The following is a 15,118-nucleotide window of genomic DNA, read 5'->3' as shown; positions in this document are numbered from 1 at the left end:
GTTGGATCCACGTGTGTGGGTCACGACTCTCGGGCAGAGTAGTAGTAGAAGTAAGTAGTAGTTAGAAGTAAGTTAGAAGTAATTATGATGTAGTATAGTATGTATCTCTTTAATATAGTATAGTATAATAAAGTAATTAATTAGCCTTCTGAATCCATGGAGTCAGATGCATCATTCTTCCCTGCATTGGGGGATCTTCATAAAAACTATACCAGAGGGTGCCTGATTTGGGGCCTCCAGTGTTCCCAGGACTGGCAATGACACAGAATTTTTAAAAAGCTGGGGTTTTTTTTGTTTTTTTTTGTTTTTTTTTGTTTTTTTTTAATAACATAAAGTACTTTACACAGTTGTGTTGCACACCGTGCACTGGAACAGGTTGTCCAGAGAGGCTGTAGAATTTTCCTCATTGAAGATATTAAAGAACCAATCTGGACACAGTCGTGTGCCAGGCAGGTTGGACCAGATGACCCGCTGTGATGCCTTCCAACCTGACCCACCCTGTGATTCTGTTTTTTCTGGATCTGGACGTATGGGATGCAATGTTTATTATCTTTTACTTATTTGGTTTGGCGTGAGGGGTGGGGTACGTTTCAGGCAGCTTATTCAGAGCCGTGTCCCACAGCTGGACTGCTGCGTCTATGGAGCTCTGTTGCTGCTCCAAAGGCTTAACTAAACAACATCCACTAAAGAACATCCCGAGGAAGGACACGGATCCATCCCCGCTCCTCCCTTCCCGGCGCGCTCCCGGCAACGTCACGGCGCGCGCCGGCCCCGCCCTTGGGCGCGGGGGGAAGATGGCGGCGGCCGGGGCGGGCGCGGGGCGGAAGCAGGTGCGGCAGGAGGAGCTGCGGCGCCTCATGAGGGAGAAGCAGCGCCAGAACGCCGGCAAGAAACGCATTGACTCGCCCTTCGCCAAATATCCTCGGCACCCTAGAGCTCGGCTGGGAGGAGGGATGGGTGGCGGGAGGGGGTACGCGCCCCGCACGGTGCTTCCCTTAACGCGGCCGGCACGTACAACAGCCTGGGGCACCTGAGCTGCTCCCTGTGCAACGCGCCCGTCAAGAGCGAGCTGCTGTGGCAGACCCACGTCCTGGGCAAGCAGCACCGGGAGGTGAGCGGCGCTGCGGAGGGTCTCGGCCGGGCTTCGCTGTTGGGGAGCGCCGGGACAGCGCTTGGGAAGGGGAGGCGCTGGGGAGAGGCCGCGGCGCCGGAACGGGGCCTGGGGTTCGCTGCTCCGGGCTCCGTGCGGCAGCGGGAGCCGCGGGGACCCGCCGGGATGAGGGTGGGAACCAGCCTGGCTGTTCCGTCTGGTTTCTGTTCTCTTTAAGCCCAGGCGGGGGTAGAAAAGGCAGCCGCCAGAAAGGGGGTCCCGTGTCTTTCAGGGGTCCGCTCCTCCGGTGAAGCAGCCCCCACCGTAGCGACAGCTTTTGGCTGTCACTTGTCTGCTGCTCGGACTTGGACCCGACCCCCCTCCGCCTCCCCGGGCTTGCTCGGGGAACTGTGAGCTGTCAAGTGACAGCTTATGCTGGGTTAAGAAAATACACGTTTTTTCTCTTTGTAATTCAGTAGTAAAGATAAAGAAGTTGTAAAGCAAGTCAGGGAGTTTGTAACTTGGATGAGACCCATTTTTTTTTTTTATCCTTTTAAGTTCTGCTGCTACTTCTTAGCAAAAACTGAAAGACTGTGTTTAATTTTACAAGTACTCAGGAAAAGACCAAAGGAACAGAGGGGGTGCATTGCCTGCATTCAGATTAGATGACTGTGGCAAAGCAGAGTGATGTCTTTCATGATGTTAAAATGCCATGTTTTAATTTTAAAACACTTAGTATTCCAGGACCTTAGAATAAATCCAGCCTTCCTGCTCTTCTCTCCAGTACCTTACTGTTGTCAGTGTCACTGCTCTATCTTTTCTTACTGGCACAGCCTCCCTTGTGTGAGTGTCAGTTCCTCTTCCTCCATGTCACATCATTCCAGAGGCTGACAGAAACACTGGTCTTTGTTTTGGTAGCTATGGTGTCTATTTCAGTGATACTGTTCTAGAAAAGTATCAGCTCACTTTGATGACTGTTGTAAAAGCTCTGTATTTTAAGCTGCAATCCAGAAGTTACTGCTAGTAATGTGCCCTGAATTTTTATTTCTTGACAGAGAGTTGCAGAATTAAAAGGCACAAAGCAGACGGCCACTGGCTCAGCTGCTGGCACATCCTCTCATCCTGTCAAGAGAAAAACAGTTGAGACAGAAAATACAGACCTAAAGAGAGTAAAAGGTAATGAGAGAGAAATGCTTGCCAGATTCCGTCCATTTTACATCTTGAATGTTTTTGGTTTGTTTTGTTCCTGTGGAAGTGAGTATGAATACACCAGACTGTTCAGTTAATGTCAGCCCATTGCTGCTGAAAAGGGGAAAAGTTTGCTTTTTTTTCTTCTGGGTTATTGGGTTAAATTAGGTCATGGAACTGTGGGCTTGGCCCAAATAGATCGAGAAGCAGTGTAAATTAAGCAGTAGGAGCACTTGCCTAGAAGTGGTGTTACTCCTTTTCAGTGGAGTCAAGTCACTGGGTTTCCTCAAACCATGCACCAAAGTCCTTGCCAAAGGAAAGACAGTTAATTTTTTCCCTTGGTGCTACCAGACATGTAATATATATGTTAAATATGTATGGCATTTGGGGACTTGGTGCTGTCACAGAAGCCTTAGGGATGTTTCCTTTAAAAGCATGGATTTTAAGAAGTTCTCTTGGCTGTTGTACAGGTACAGAGGAAAAGCCACACACGTCTTCGTCAGGGTAAGTAGATCTTGTTATTACCTAGGAATTTTTTCTACCTACCAGTGGCTGCATTCTCATCCAGCTCTTCCTTGTCTCTGCTTTCTGTACAAGGGCAAAGTTTGAGAGTCAGCAGATCCCTGCTTCTGCCTGTTCTCTAGCAGAGTTGTATAGTCCTGAACATGGCAGCATTTTCCTGGGTGGAGATAATTGTATCAACTCTTAGGACTCTCTGAGAAAACAGGAATTATTTTACTGTCACTGACAGACTTCAAAGGACTGACATGTGGTTCTACTACACAGCTTGAACATAACCAGACTGTAGCATGTACTCTAATAATGCCGACGTCCTAAAGAAGAGGTGTCAGTCTGCAATTAAGAGAAATTTTCAGTGTATAATTAAATGATATTTATTAACAAAAACTACTAACAAGTGACAGATCTTCATTAGGATGCTTTTTGTCACCTAAAATTCATGTTGGTGCATATGCTGCAGTTGAACTTATACAAATATAGGGCTGTATTTGACTTCAAGGGGTTGGGTTAAGCATCTCAACTGCCCCTAAAAATTTCTGATGGTATTCAGACATCTTTGTAGGGTGGGCAGATGTCAGGTGACACTTGTGGGTCTCCTCTGCACTTCACAGGATAAATTACTATCTTGCATAAGTACCACTTGCTGTTTCCTTGAAGGAATTTAAGTTTGTGTGCAAAATTAACACTTGAGAGGTTTGTCCATTTTTGACCTTGTTGGTATAATTAGTTTAAAATATAATGTGGAAAAATGTTTGGCTTGCAGGCTGCAGCTACTCCAGCAAATCTGTGTTTTCTCATTGCTGAGCCTGTGTGGCTGTTGTGAATTCCAGTCCTGGACAGCACTAGGTACCCAAAATAAGTAGCAAATTACTTAATAGGTAGAAAAAGAATTACTTTAACCACCATTCCAATTTGTTACGGGTTATTTTTATTAATGTGAATATGCAAATGGAAAAATGGGTCTAAAATATGTTTTTAGAATTAACCTGGGCGTTTCTGGGGACCTTTAAATGAGAGCCCCAGGCGTGTGCTGCCTGCAGACAGTGGCTGTGTTGGCAGCTGTGCAGTTCAGGGCATTGCTCACAGAGGGACTGGGCTGCTGCTGCTGGACTGGAGTCACTGCCGTGAGGTTTCTAACAGTTGTGTTGTGGGCTCTTTACCAGGCTGCCAGCAGATTTTTTTGATGAAGCAGAGCAAGACAGTGCCAATGTACAGCTTCCCAAGGGCCCAGGTCCCAGTTTATTGTCAGGGAATTACGATGACGATGATGAAGAAGAAGAGGAACAAGAACAATCAAGCAAATCTTCTGTTGTGCGTAAAACTGAAATTCCACCTCCAACTCAAGAAGTCATAGCTAATTCTCTGCCTGCAGGTAATGCTGACTGAAATAGTAATTAGTAATTCTTAGTAATTAATAGTAATTCTCTGTAAGGAGAAGCTGTGATGTAACTGATGATGAAAGGTTTATATTATATTTTTCTAATTATTGCCATTAGGTGATGGTGAGGGTGTGTAATACTGGAAGTAGAGATAAACTAGCAAAGAATCTCCTGTTATTGTGTGGTGATTGCTTATTGATTTTATGTTCTAGTTGTTTGAGGCTGCCAAGGGAAGTAACATCTGTCTGTTCTTCCCTTGATTCAGTAAGGTACTAACTGAAATTCCTGTGTAGAAGGAATTTTAGAAAATGCTTGAACAGCTGTTCTTTTTGTCATAGTTTTCTGTCTTTTCCTATAGACTTTTTTGATACCAAAATTCCAGCTGCTCCTATAGTTTCCCATTCTGGATCCATACAGAAAGCAGAGATACATGAGAAGGTAATCGAAAGGTAAGCAGTCGAGTCAAATATTGATAGTCTTAGCAATTGTAAACAAACATTTGTCTTCCAGGGAACAGAGACTGTGATCCCTTAGAACTTATTGTTATGTTGCATTCAGAACAGTTTGTATATATGTGAGCCTCAGGCATCATTTCAGACAGGTATCTTGCACCCTAGGGACAGGAGAAGAGATGGAGCAATGTCATACAGAGTCTGTTTGACATCTCTTTGCAAATTTTAACACAGGGTACTGTGGGAGCTTTGTGTCAACCACTGCTTTCCAATGTTTAAAGGAAACTGCTTGTTGTGTGGTAATGGTTCAGCTCACTTGAGCACTCCTTTAGACTGTGCTTTAGTCTTTCAGAAGTAGAATCTCTGCTGTTACAACGTTTGGGTGTTCAGCACACTGGAAAGAACAGTTTAAGAAGCATAAGCTACAGCTCTTGTTTTAACAGTGAGATTTAAACCTTTCTGTGCAGTTCCTTCAAAGCGAGGAAGGATCAAGCTGAAAGAGGAGGTTTTGATAGTTGTAGATAAAACTAAGGGCTTAAAAATCTTGCTGTGTTTCTGCATACTTACACAAAGGATTATGAATTTAGTTTTTGACTATTTTTAACTCTGCAATAAAGCAGATTGTAAAGTGTTAACTTGGGCTAATAATAATCAAATATTTCAGGAAAGAAAACACTGCTGAAGCTTTGCCAGAAGGTTTCTTTGATGATCCTGAAGTGGATGCAAAAGTAAGTGATCTCCTTGTTTTATGCTACTGGATTTATTTCTGCCGGTTGTAATGATTTGCTGAGTAGTAAGGATGCTTTTCCAGGTAATCAGTCATACTGGAATATAAGAAGATGACTGAACTATTTAGACTAGAATAGACTATTTCAGTTGGAAGTGACCTATAATAATCATCTAGTCCAACTGCCTGAAAACTTCAGGGCTGAACAGAAGCTAAAACTCATTCTTAAGGGCTCTGTCCAAATCCCTTTTAAGCACGGACAGGCTTGGGGTATTGGCCACCTCTCCAGGAAGGCTGTTCCAGTGTTTGCCCACCCTCTGGGTAAAGAAATGCTTCTTCCTACTTCCCAGTCTGAACCTCCCCTGGTGCAGCTTTACCCATTCATTCTGTGTGAATGAGAAAACATGAAAAGGGATGGAGATGGGCAGGAAGAGCTTGTTAAAGCCATCTCTTGCAAAGTATTTTTGATTATGGTTCCTCTGTGACTCTTAAAGAAATGTCATTTGTTGGTTGGAATACTGAACTGACATTTGGACAATCTACCTTTATTTCTGTGAGTCATCCCAGGAAAAGCAGTTCACTTAATTTGTACACTCAGTTTTGCTTTGGAATTGGGGATATAATAGTTCTTGCATGTCCTTTGTGAGATCCTGCTGAAAAGTGTTGAGTCACTGTGTGACTGATGGGCTGCATGCTGTTGGAGTGAAAGCAGCTCCATTATGGCACACGCTGTCATCTCCAGTGCTGGTTACACCACAAGAGTCAACCTGGTCTTTAGCCCTCTCGTCTTTTACCACTTGGGGGTTTTATGATGCTCAGAAAAGAAAAGAAATGTGGGTATTCACCTTCAAATTCTCAAAATTTCTCAAAAACCCCCCCCACAACTAAAAATCTTGAAATCCAAAAACATTCATACTTCAGCTTGCATGGTGCCAAATGATGACCAAAATAAAACACTGGTATTTGAAATACAAACCTTTTTTTGTTTCTTTTTGTCAAATTTGCCACAGATTTGATAGCCTTCTTGCTTTCTTTATTGAAATACAGTGCTGTAGGCCTAAGTCTTTTTTATTTTTTTTGAGTATATTTTCTTGTTCACACAGTGGAAGGCTGCTGGTGTATTTAAATGGCATTGTGAGGCTAAGCCATGACATCTAATTTGGGGACCTTCCAAATAATGCTCCTTCATCTTCATTTAGTCCCACTGGCCCAGCTAACAAGCTTGGGTGTTTTATTTACTCTGGCAAGACTCTTTTGGCGCTACTCATGCCCAGGTGTTGCCATATGTGAATAGTTTTGAATAATGATATTTTGAATATTGAAATATGTAGCTGAAAAATCCATCCTTTGGCTGCTTTTTGTGGGGGTTTTTTGTTTGTTTTGTTTTGTGTTTTGTGTCTCATTGAAGTAGTAAATTTTTCAAATACTTAGTTTCATCATAAGTAGGGCATGCAGGAATGCCTAGCAGGAAAGGAGAATCTGCTTTTATCTGTGAGGACACTGGTTAATGACCTTTGTTCTGGTTATTGCCTCCACTGATAAATTTACAAGTGATTACTTGTTCCATTGAATTGCTTGAAGAGGCTCTTCCTTTTAATGAGCCCTTTCTGAGTGTAACTAATACTCAGAGGGAGGAAAATGTTTGTGACATCACTTACGTTGAGGTGGCTGCAGTGGTTCTGTGTTGGAACCATACACAAAATAATTATTTGAAGAATGAACTGGGCGTTTGAAAGGGAGATTGTGGGTGTGAAAAATGCTTGTTATTTGCATCAGGTACTTGTAGAGCATATAAATTCTGGGTTAGATAAATATTTCAAGAAAAAATAATAACTTTAGTGTTTAAATTTATTGTAAGAAATACAAATAATTATGAATTACAAAAGACAACCACAATGCATAATAACACAGTACATACACATATGATAGAAATAATAACAACAAAAAAATGAAATGATGACTATTACTTCCCAGTATGAGTTTGCTTGGAAGCTTCTAATTTATTCTATAAACTTAATTCATACTACTTGATTTTGTATAATCACTCAGGAACAAAACACACCAAACTGTTGTCTTTACTAAGGTGATGACTGACATGTCACCAAAAGAGCAGAATGAATAAAGGGAAAATAAAACTAATGCAAAAAGATGGTGTCATGACTTATGATGTTCAAACTGCTTAGTTCTCCTAGCTATATAATTTCTACCCAGTCCTGAGTCAGACATAATCTGTCCTCTAAAATACATTATATGCCACATCTTCCAGTCTTGAATTGTGTAAGTTTCAATTACACAGGTAGACTACATTGTTTATTTATTTGCATTAAAAGCACAATCTGGCTTTGATTACCTTGGCTGTAGATCTTAAACACATTCTTACCACGACTACTCTTTCAGACTTCATGTCTTGGTACTAAATGCCATCTACCGCAGAATAAAAAGCTTTGCATGTCATTGAAATTGGTTTGTAGCTGTACATTTTCTTCTGTTAGCCAACAAAATTAGACTAGATTTGAAACACAGTCAGGCTATTTAACACCAGCAGACTAGCGACTGAAAGGTTTGATATTTTATGTTATGCCAAAGGCAAACAATTCACTGCTTTTTGGCTTGAAATGGCTACTGTATGCAATTGTACAGGCAGCTTACAGAAGAATTTAATAGTTATCACCTGACACAGTGAAATGGCAGACCATCAAACTCACTTCTGTTACTCCAGACATTCCACACCAGCCACTTTTAGTCAATAATTATTCTTTAAAGCTGCAGTCATGGATGTTGTTTAATCCAGGAGTAGAGTCAGGTTTTTCTTCCGAAACCACTGTGCAGCTGCACTCTCACTCATATCCATTACTTAAACTGAAATACATCAACCAGACTTCTCTAATAACACAGCATAATTTTACATATTTCTCCTGTTTTTTTTTTACAGTGTCCCAAAGACTTAAATTGTTAATTTATAAATTTTCATGTTCTTTAGGTGAGAAAAGTTGATGCTCCAAAGGATCAGATGGACAAAGAATGGGATGAATTTCAAAAGGCAATGCGACAGGTCAACACAGTAAGTAATGGAATCTATATTTATTGATTCTAAATACTATACACAATAAGGAAAACAACAGTTTCATGCAGCTCTGCAGAATGGCTGACATCTGCATTTGTCAGCTGGTTGTTTCAATGCAGTGTGTGGTTAAATGCACTTTATAAATGAGAAAGGGTTCTTTGTATTTTCCACTTAAATGAAATTAAGATGAAAACTTTTAATCAAGATCCAGTCATATGTATCTAGTTACATTTGTTACACTGTATTTTATTTAAATACTATTTAGCTAGCATATACCTCAGATCAGTGTCCTGTATCCAAACAGGACACAACTGTGGGCTCTTCTTTAGCTCTATATTCATACTTTAACTTTTAAAAACACTACCCATTTGTCTGTCTTTTAAAAAAAGTATCTATAAAGTGTAGGTAACCGGGATTTCATGTTTAATTTAAATGCACTGGAAAGGAACTCCAAAATCTGGGAAGGTGACAAAAGAGTTTTGAGACACGTAAATTAGCCAGTTTTTCTGTACTTCAATTTTTTACTCTTTACCATTGCATGGAAAGTCTTCCTGCAGCAGGTGTTGATCTGCCCTTGTGTACAATTTAAAGATTACCTGTATTCTCAGTCTTCCACTAGAGTATTTGCTATCCTTTTAATTATTTTAATTGTAAATAGTTACTCATATGTCAACTGCTGAGAAAGGTGGTGCAGAAAAATGTTTCATTGCTCATTTTAAAGCAGTCAGCACTATAAACAGAGCAAATGTTCATACAAAAGCGGTGGTGGATACATTTTGCTAGCATAAGCCATTCAGATAATTCTTCAGCTTAGGAGGAATCTTCTCAGTTATGCGTGGACCATTGATTGCATAGCATCTCCCAGACATTCAGATTTGAGAAAGTATATGCTGAAAAAAATAACAGGTTAGAAACACTTCGGGATCCAGTGGGAATATTTAAACAGTATGTTCAATAAGTGGTGTGTATTTAAGTCCCAAGCACTGGGATAGAGCTCTTGTTTCAGCCTCAGACTGGGTATGTGTCTGGTATGTTTGCTTATGCTCAGTTTCAAATCGTAGAGTATTAAAAATTTCTAAAGATTAACCCCAAAGCAGTCAAAATTCTTTTGATTTTAAGAAAAAGCATTTCCATGTCAAATTAAACCAGACCATTTTTTTTCTGTATTTGCCCTTTTAAAGATGGGAATATACATAGAGGAGATTGACACTAACTTCAGGTGGAGGGGAGCAGGGGAGGACACAGACATTGTAAAGGAGTGGAAGTGGAATTCAGGATGAAGGTGAATTTTCTCAGTGCTTTTCTGGTTTAGATTTCAGAAGCAATAGTGGCAGAAGATGATGAGGAGGGACGACTAGATCGCCAGATTGGAGAAATTGATGAGCAGATGTAAGTAGATCAATTTTTCCTCAAATTCTCTGTTCTCTAGCAGTAATGGATTGCTCTTTGACTAGAGTGATAAAAACGCTTCTAATCTGCAATACTACCTTTCATTAATCACCTGAATATTTGAAGGACAGACTCCCTCAAATTGCAGAATGATACCTAATAAAGACACGGATTTTGACACAAAGTTTTGTAACTTTCTCCAAAGAGAGAATGCACTGGAATCACTGAAGGTACACAAGGCAAATTCTTGGAACAAACTGTCCCTCTTCCCCTGTCAGGTGGCTTAATGTCTTTGTATTTCCCTGGGAGTTTTGATTGCTGTAGAATATATGTGAACATTTTAAAGGATCATTTCCTGTACTGAAAATGTCCTCTGCTGTGGCAAACCCTCTTTAATTCTAGTAGAAGTTTAAGGTTTTGTGGAGTGATGCACTTCATTACATGTTTGTGTGGTTTTGTTTTGCTGAAATGGGGAGTGTGGTGGTTGGATGGGCATTGGTTTAAACTCAAGCAACCTGAAATACAGCTCAGTGGAACAGTTTGTTACCATTTTCCTGTAGCTCAACACACTGATATTAACAGTGATAATGGCAATGGTAGCAACTCAGAAGGAAAGACACTAGAAATTTCACTTCAACCCTCTGGGCAGATTTACATGCTGCACATAATCAGTGTATGGTAACAACAGCATTGGGTTCAAACTGAACATTGCTGTTACAGGAATGCCTTTTAAGAATGTTAGTGTAATTCTAAAGAGGGCTTGAGCTAAACTTGCCTCTCTTTAAGGATTTATTTTTCTCACTAACTAAGGCTGCTGTAAGTACATAGAACCAAATTCAGAAATTTGTACAGTACTTCAAGTTTTAATTGTAATTATTTTTCCGCAGAATAAAAGTTCCAAACACATTTTTAAAGACTTTTTGTAACATTTGACTTCTGAGTGTATTCAAATGCAGGCTATTTCAAATTAAGTTGAAAATGAAATAAATTCCTTGGCCTTCAAATCTTCAGCTATGTAAGAATCATATTGGTAATATGCCAGGGGAGACAGGATCCAGAAGTAACCCCTCCATGTTGACCCTTCCGAGCAAATAAGAATGAAAGGGGCAAAGGAGAATTTAAATCAGGCTGTTACTACTTGACATTTTCAAAAAAAAATCCTATTTGAAGTGGCTAGAATGGTTATAAAACACAATTCAAGGACAGAACTTTTTAAGTGAGTAGTAACCTGAAACTTTTGGATTGTGTTTACTTAAAATGTTCTGTTACAGCAGAGAGGAAGCAGATAAAGAATCTGAACACTTTGTGCTGCTTTTTTTATTTTCAGAGATACCACCACTAGGTTATCAAAATTGATAATTGATGTCACACCTTTCTCTCTTGAAAACCATAAATGTAGCAAAGAATGGTGCTCCTTCTTGTGTGGAAGTGGATATTGGTTCTGTGCTTTTTGAAACGTGGTTTGTGACTGTATTGCAGTTGTTAAGTACTTAGATTAGGTCTCACTGCTAGAGAATTGACCAAGCCTCTCCTCAGTCTGTTTTCACTTGAAGAATACTGAGAGGGTGCACTAGCATCTTGAAAGCTTATTTCTTTTTCACTGTTGGGAAGCTGTAAAGCTTCTTTATCCAAAGTTGTAGAAGCAAAATCCAGCCCTGGAGGTGATGGCATTAATGTGGAAAGGCCCCAGATGTTAACAGGTGTTCCACTTTCCAACAGTGAATGCTACCGCCGCGTCGAGCTTTTGCGGAACCGCCAGGACGAGATAAAGGAGAAGTTAAAGGAAGCCATGAGATTAAAAGCAGCACAAGAGAAAGAGGAGGAGGATGTCGGGAGTGAAGATGAAGAAGAACTGCAGGATTTGCTGTCACAAGACTGGAGGGTGAAAGGGGCTTTGTTGTAGCATTTTTGCAATGTGGTTGACACTCTTTTTTATCTGTGGTCTTGCTTCCATTGTTAGAAGGGAGATTCTTTTGTTAAATATTTATTTAAAGAGGATCATAAGCTACAGAGCAAAGCTTATTAAAAAAATTTTGTAGATCTGCAGTAGTGTATTACTTGTTGTAAAAACTGTATATTGCAAATGTTTTACAATACTGGATGCACCTTTCCTATTAAAATGACTGGTTTCCTACCAGAAGTATTTTAGTGGGATTAATAAATCTGTAAAGAATCTCTAGGCTTTTGGAAGCATTAGCTCAGTTTGGTAATTTTGAGACTTGGCTTATTGTCTACAGAAGTACATAGTCAACAAATTTTTCCCAGACTGAGGGTTTAGGGAAAGGGAAATACTATGCATTTATGTTTTCTTAAAATTTGTAGGTGCCCTTCTGTCCTTTGCCCCAGCTCCCAATAAAATATGTACATTTTTTTTAGGAAAAAAACATGTTACAGTTTCTCTGTGTATATAAGGACTAAGCTCAGAAAGGCTGAGCTACAGCTTCTCCACAGTGTATTGCCTTAATGTGCCATAGCACTGCTGGATATTTTTCTTTATGGTCTCCTGTTTTGCATAGTGCAGCCATCATATAGCATATCTCACACTTCTTGAACCAGTGGGATGAGACGGCAGTGGTTACATATCTGCATCACTTAATGAAAGGGTGACAAAATGCCTGAGAGGAAGGTACTGCACTGGAAACTGAGGAGGTAAAATAATAATTGCAAATACTGGAAATTTTCTTAAAATACTATTTTAGGCACAGGAAGCATCTAAAATTGATTCTGTTCTGATAAACACAGATTAGGTAAAATCAAGAACCAACAAACTTGACAAGATTGGGACATGGAAAGCAGAACTACCTTTGGTAAGTGTCTTTTTTTTTAACTTTTGTAAATCTTCAAATACTTCAAATTTACTGAGGACTTTTTGAAAATAAGAGGGACGTGTGGCTTGATTGATATCAAAAAGTAAAGTTGTTAAGAACAGGTTAACCTTTTTTTAAAATACTCTAGATTTAAAACTAGTGAGATTTTAAAGGGAGAAAACAAGCTTTGCTCTTATGAAAGCATTCCAATTCCTTGCCTCAGAGATTATTATCAACCAAGCAATAAAGATTAGAACAAAACTTAGATGTTAGATTTGCCTGTTTTGGGGGAAATATCTGATATGGCAGAAGCCCTATCCTTATAGTGAGATGCTTTTTTATCACTCCCAATTTTTGTGATCCTTAGGTTCAGCTCTTCCTATTTATAAAGCTGTAAAAATTCAGGCAATGGTCCCTAGTGGTTTATTGCATCCACACTTTCCTGCTCACACGTGCTGGCTTACAGCTGTTAGTAAGAGGAAGTGTAAGTAGCTGTTGCTGCTGAAATGTTTGATGTGACACTGAAGTCTTACATGAATTAGGACTGTCACTGAGATAGCAACATTAAGAGAGTATTGAAATACAGAATAAGTGTTCAGAGAATATTGAAATAAATAATGAATGTTTGGACAAGTTGGAGAAAACTCCGTTGGACCAAAACTGAAATAAAATGTCTTTGTATACATGAAACATTGGAACATCAATGTCTAAGATGCCTGTCATGCTGCACTGAAAGATCTCTCGATCCATTTATCCCTGCAAAGAGAACTTCCAGCTGAGGGGGTGGTGCAGTATTAACAGGACAGTCTTTTTCAAAACAAACCAAAGCACAGTCCCTCAATTTCCCTCTGAGAAAAGCTAAGCTAAGTTCCTGATCTGTTTATCTTTGCTTTTCACTGACACCACTCACCAAAGCACACAAGCTTGTTAACACTGAAACTTCAGAACCATTCTGCATTTTCAGAGAAACAGATGTAATGAATGTCAGGTTACACTGAACATCATGGACATGCATGTTTTGACACTATAAAAATGCTAATCTCTGAGTCAGTAAATTACACTTTCTTTTTGTACATTTTTCCGTAATTTTACTTTGATCTTGCACAGAAATCTGCAAATCATGGTTTCAGCTGTGGATGAGTAGGAAATTAACTGAGCATTAGAACAGTTCATCTGTTTTAGTCTAGTTGCCTTCATCTTTAGAGGTATCTTGGGGTAAGAGGCTAAAGGCAGTGAGTTTAGTTACAGTGCAGGATCTTGAACATTCAAATCCAAACCAGTGTGCCCCATTGTTATTAGGAGAAGATGGCAGGAATAAACACCAGATCACTCATCATTCTATTTGTTCTCCTTGCATAACTTGCTGAAAGGGAACCATGGACCAGCCGGGGGGGCGTGTGCATTGCTGGGGAAGTGACAGCATCCATCTCTCTTGGTTGCGTTTTGTTTAGGAGTTGGTGCTCTTTTCCTTGGAGCAATCTCACAGATCTCCAAACAGTTTTATTCCAGTTTTTTACACCTTACTGCATACAACAGTACCTTTCTTCAGCATTTGAAACAAAGCTTTTAGAGAGCTTTGTGAAGATAATGGGGGTGTCTTTGCCCCTTGTGACCACTGACGTGCATGTGCTGTCATGTCAAGAGGGCAAGAAATCATCCTGCTTTTTAGCAATGAAAGTAGCATGGCTATAAGAGAGAAGTATCCTAACCTCATTTAGTAGTCAGGCTAATTTATTAAGGGAAATAATCTCCTGTATCTTAGAAAAACATAGGGATAATTAATTTGTAATCTTAAATATGTGTTCAGTTTTAGAAAACAATTTTATGTACTTCTGATGAGCTATTCAGATAGCTTATTAACCAGAGGGAATGATTGTTTTTAAAAATGTGTACCTAATTTCTTTCTCACTTCTTAACTTCCTTAAATTCTGTTTCTTAACAATAAAGATGAAAGTAATCCTAATAACTAGCTATGTCAATAACCACTGTTAAAAATGAAATTTTAATTGCAATTAGGAAGACTATTTTAATTTTCTGATCTTCAGGACTTGCAGAAAACTGAAATATCAGAATTAGGGAGGAAGACATTTGTAATCCTTATTTACTCATATAATATGGAAACTTGTCCAAACTTAGGAATTGTGGAATTTCATGCCACGAAAAAGTAGTTGAGATTCCCAGCTCAGTGGTTTTGGAGCTGGTAAGTGACTTCCAGGGGCAGAATGTGTGTGTCTGCATGTTTGAAATGGAGTTCCAGGGAGCAGCTCACCATTGCTACAGCTGCTGCTGGTAGTGAGCTCTCCTCTGGCAAGGCAGGCAGTCCCCAGTGGTAATTGCTGTGCTAACTTCTCTCCTGCCCTGAAGAAATAAGCTGCTGCTGGCATGGCTTAAATGTGGAACAAGGTCTGTATTTGCTACAGAGGAACCCAAAAGTGACCATACAAAACCAACAAACCCAAATAACAGCAAACCAATGTTCTCATTTGCTAACATGATTGTTTTT

General features: G+C 39.8%; 2 protein-coding genes across 5 annotated transcripts in view; one reads left to right on the top strand and one right to left on the bottom strand.

Moving 5' to 3' along the window:
- Positions 1-623: 623 nt before the first annotated feature.
- Positions 624-13,305, top strand: ZNF830 (zinc finger protein 830). The gene is made up of 10 exons (XM_071455345.1): positions 624-916; positions 1,012-1,111; positions 2,146-2,266; positions 2,749-2,782; positions 3,961-4,169; positions 4,535-4,625; positions 5,293-5,356; positions 8,336-8,416; positions 9,732-9,808; positions 11,528-13,305. The coding sequence occupies exons 1-10, from the start codon at positions 639-641 to the stop codon at positions 11,709-11,711; spliced, it is 1,239 nt and encodes a 412-aa protein (XP_071311446.1). The 5' UTR covers positions 624-638; the 3' UTR covers positions 11,712-13,305.
- Positions 7,186-15,118, bottom strand: part of LOC139604172 (poly(rC)-binding protein 3-like) — a 500,787-nt gene continuing 492,854 nt past the window's right edge. For all 4 annotated transcript variants that reach the window (XM_071455330.1, XM_071455334.1, XM_071455296.1 and 1 more), the window contains one exon: positions 7,186-9,309. In XM_071455330.1, coding sequence (XP_071311431.1) covers positions 9,289-9,309 — 21 coding nt within the window. In that variant the 3' untranslated portion in view covers positions 7,186-9,288. The remainder of the gene's footprint in view (positions 9,310-15,118) is intronic.

Source organism: Agelaius tricolor, unplaced genomic scaffold (assembly GCF_023055355.1).
Source record: "Agelaius tricolor isolate 1412-34295 unplaced genomic scaffold, bAgeTri1.0.p SCAF_2, whole genome shotgun sequence".
Classification (NCBI taxonomy): Eukaryota; Metazoa; Chordata; class Aves; order Passeriformes; family Icteridae; genus Agelaius; species Agelaius tricolor.
Note: the sequence above shows the minus strand (reverse complement) of the source record. Positions and strands in the feature narration are given on the sequence as shown.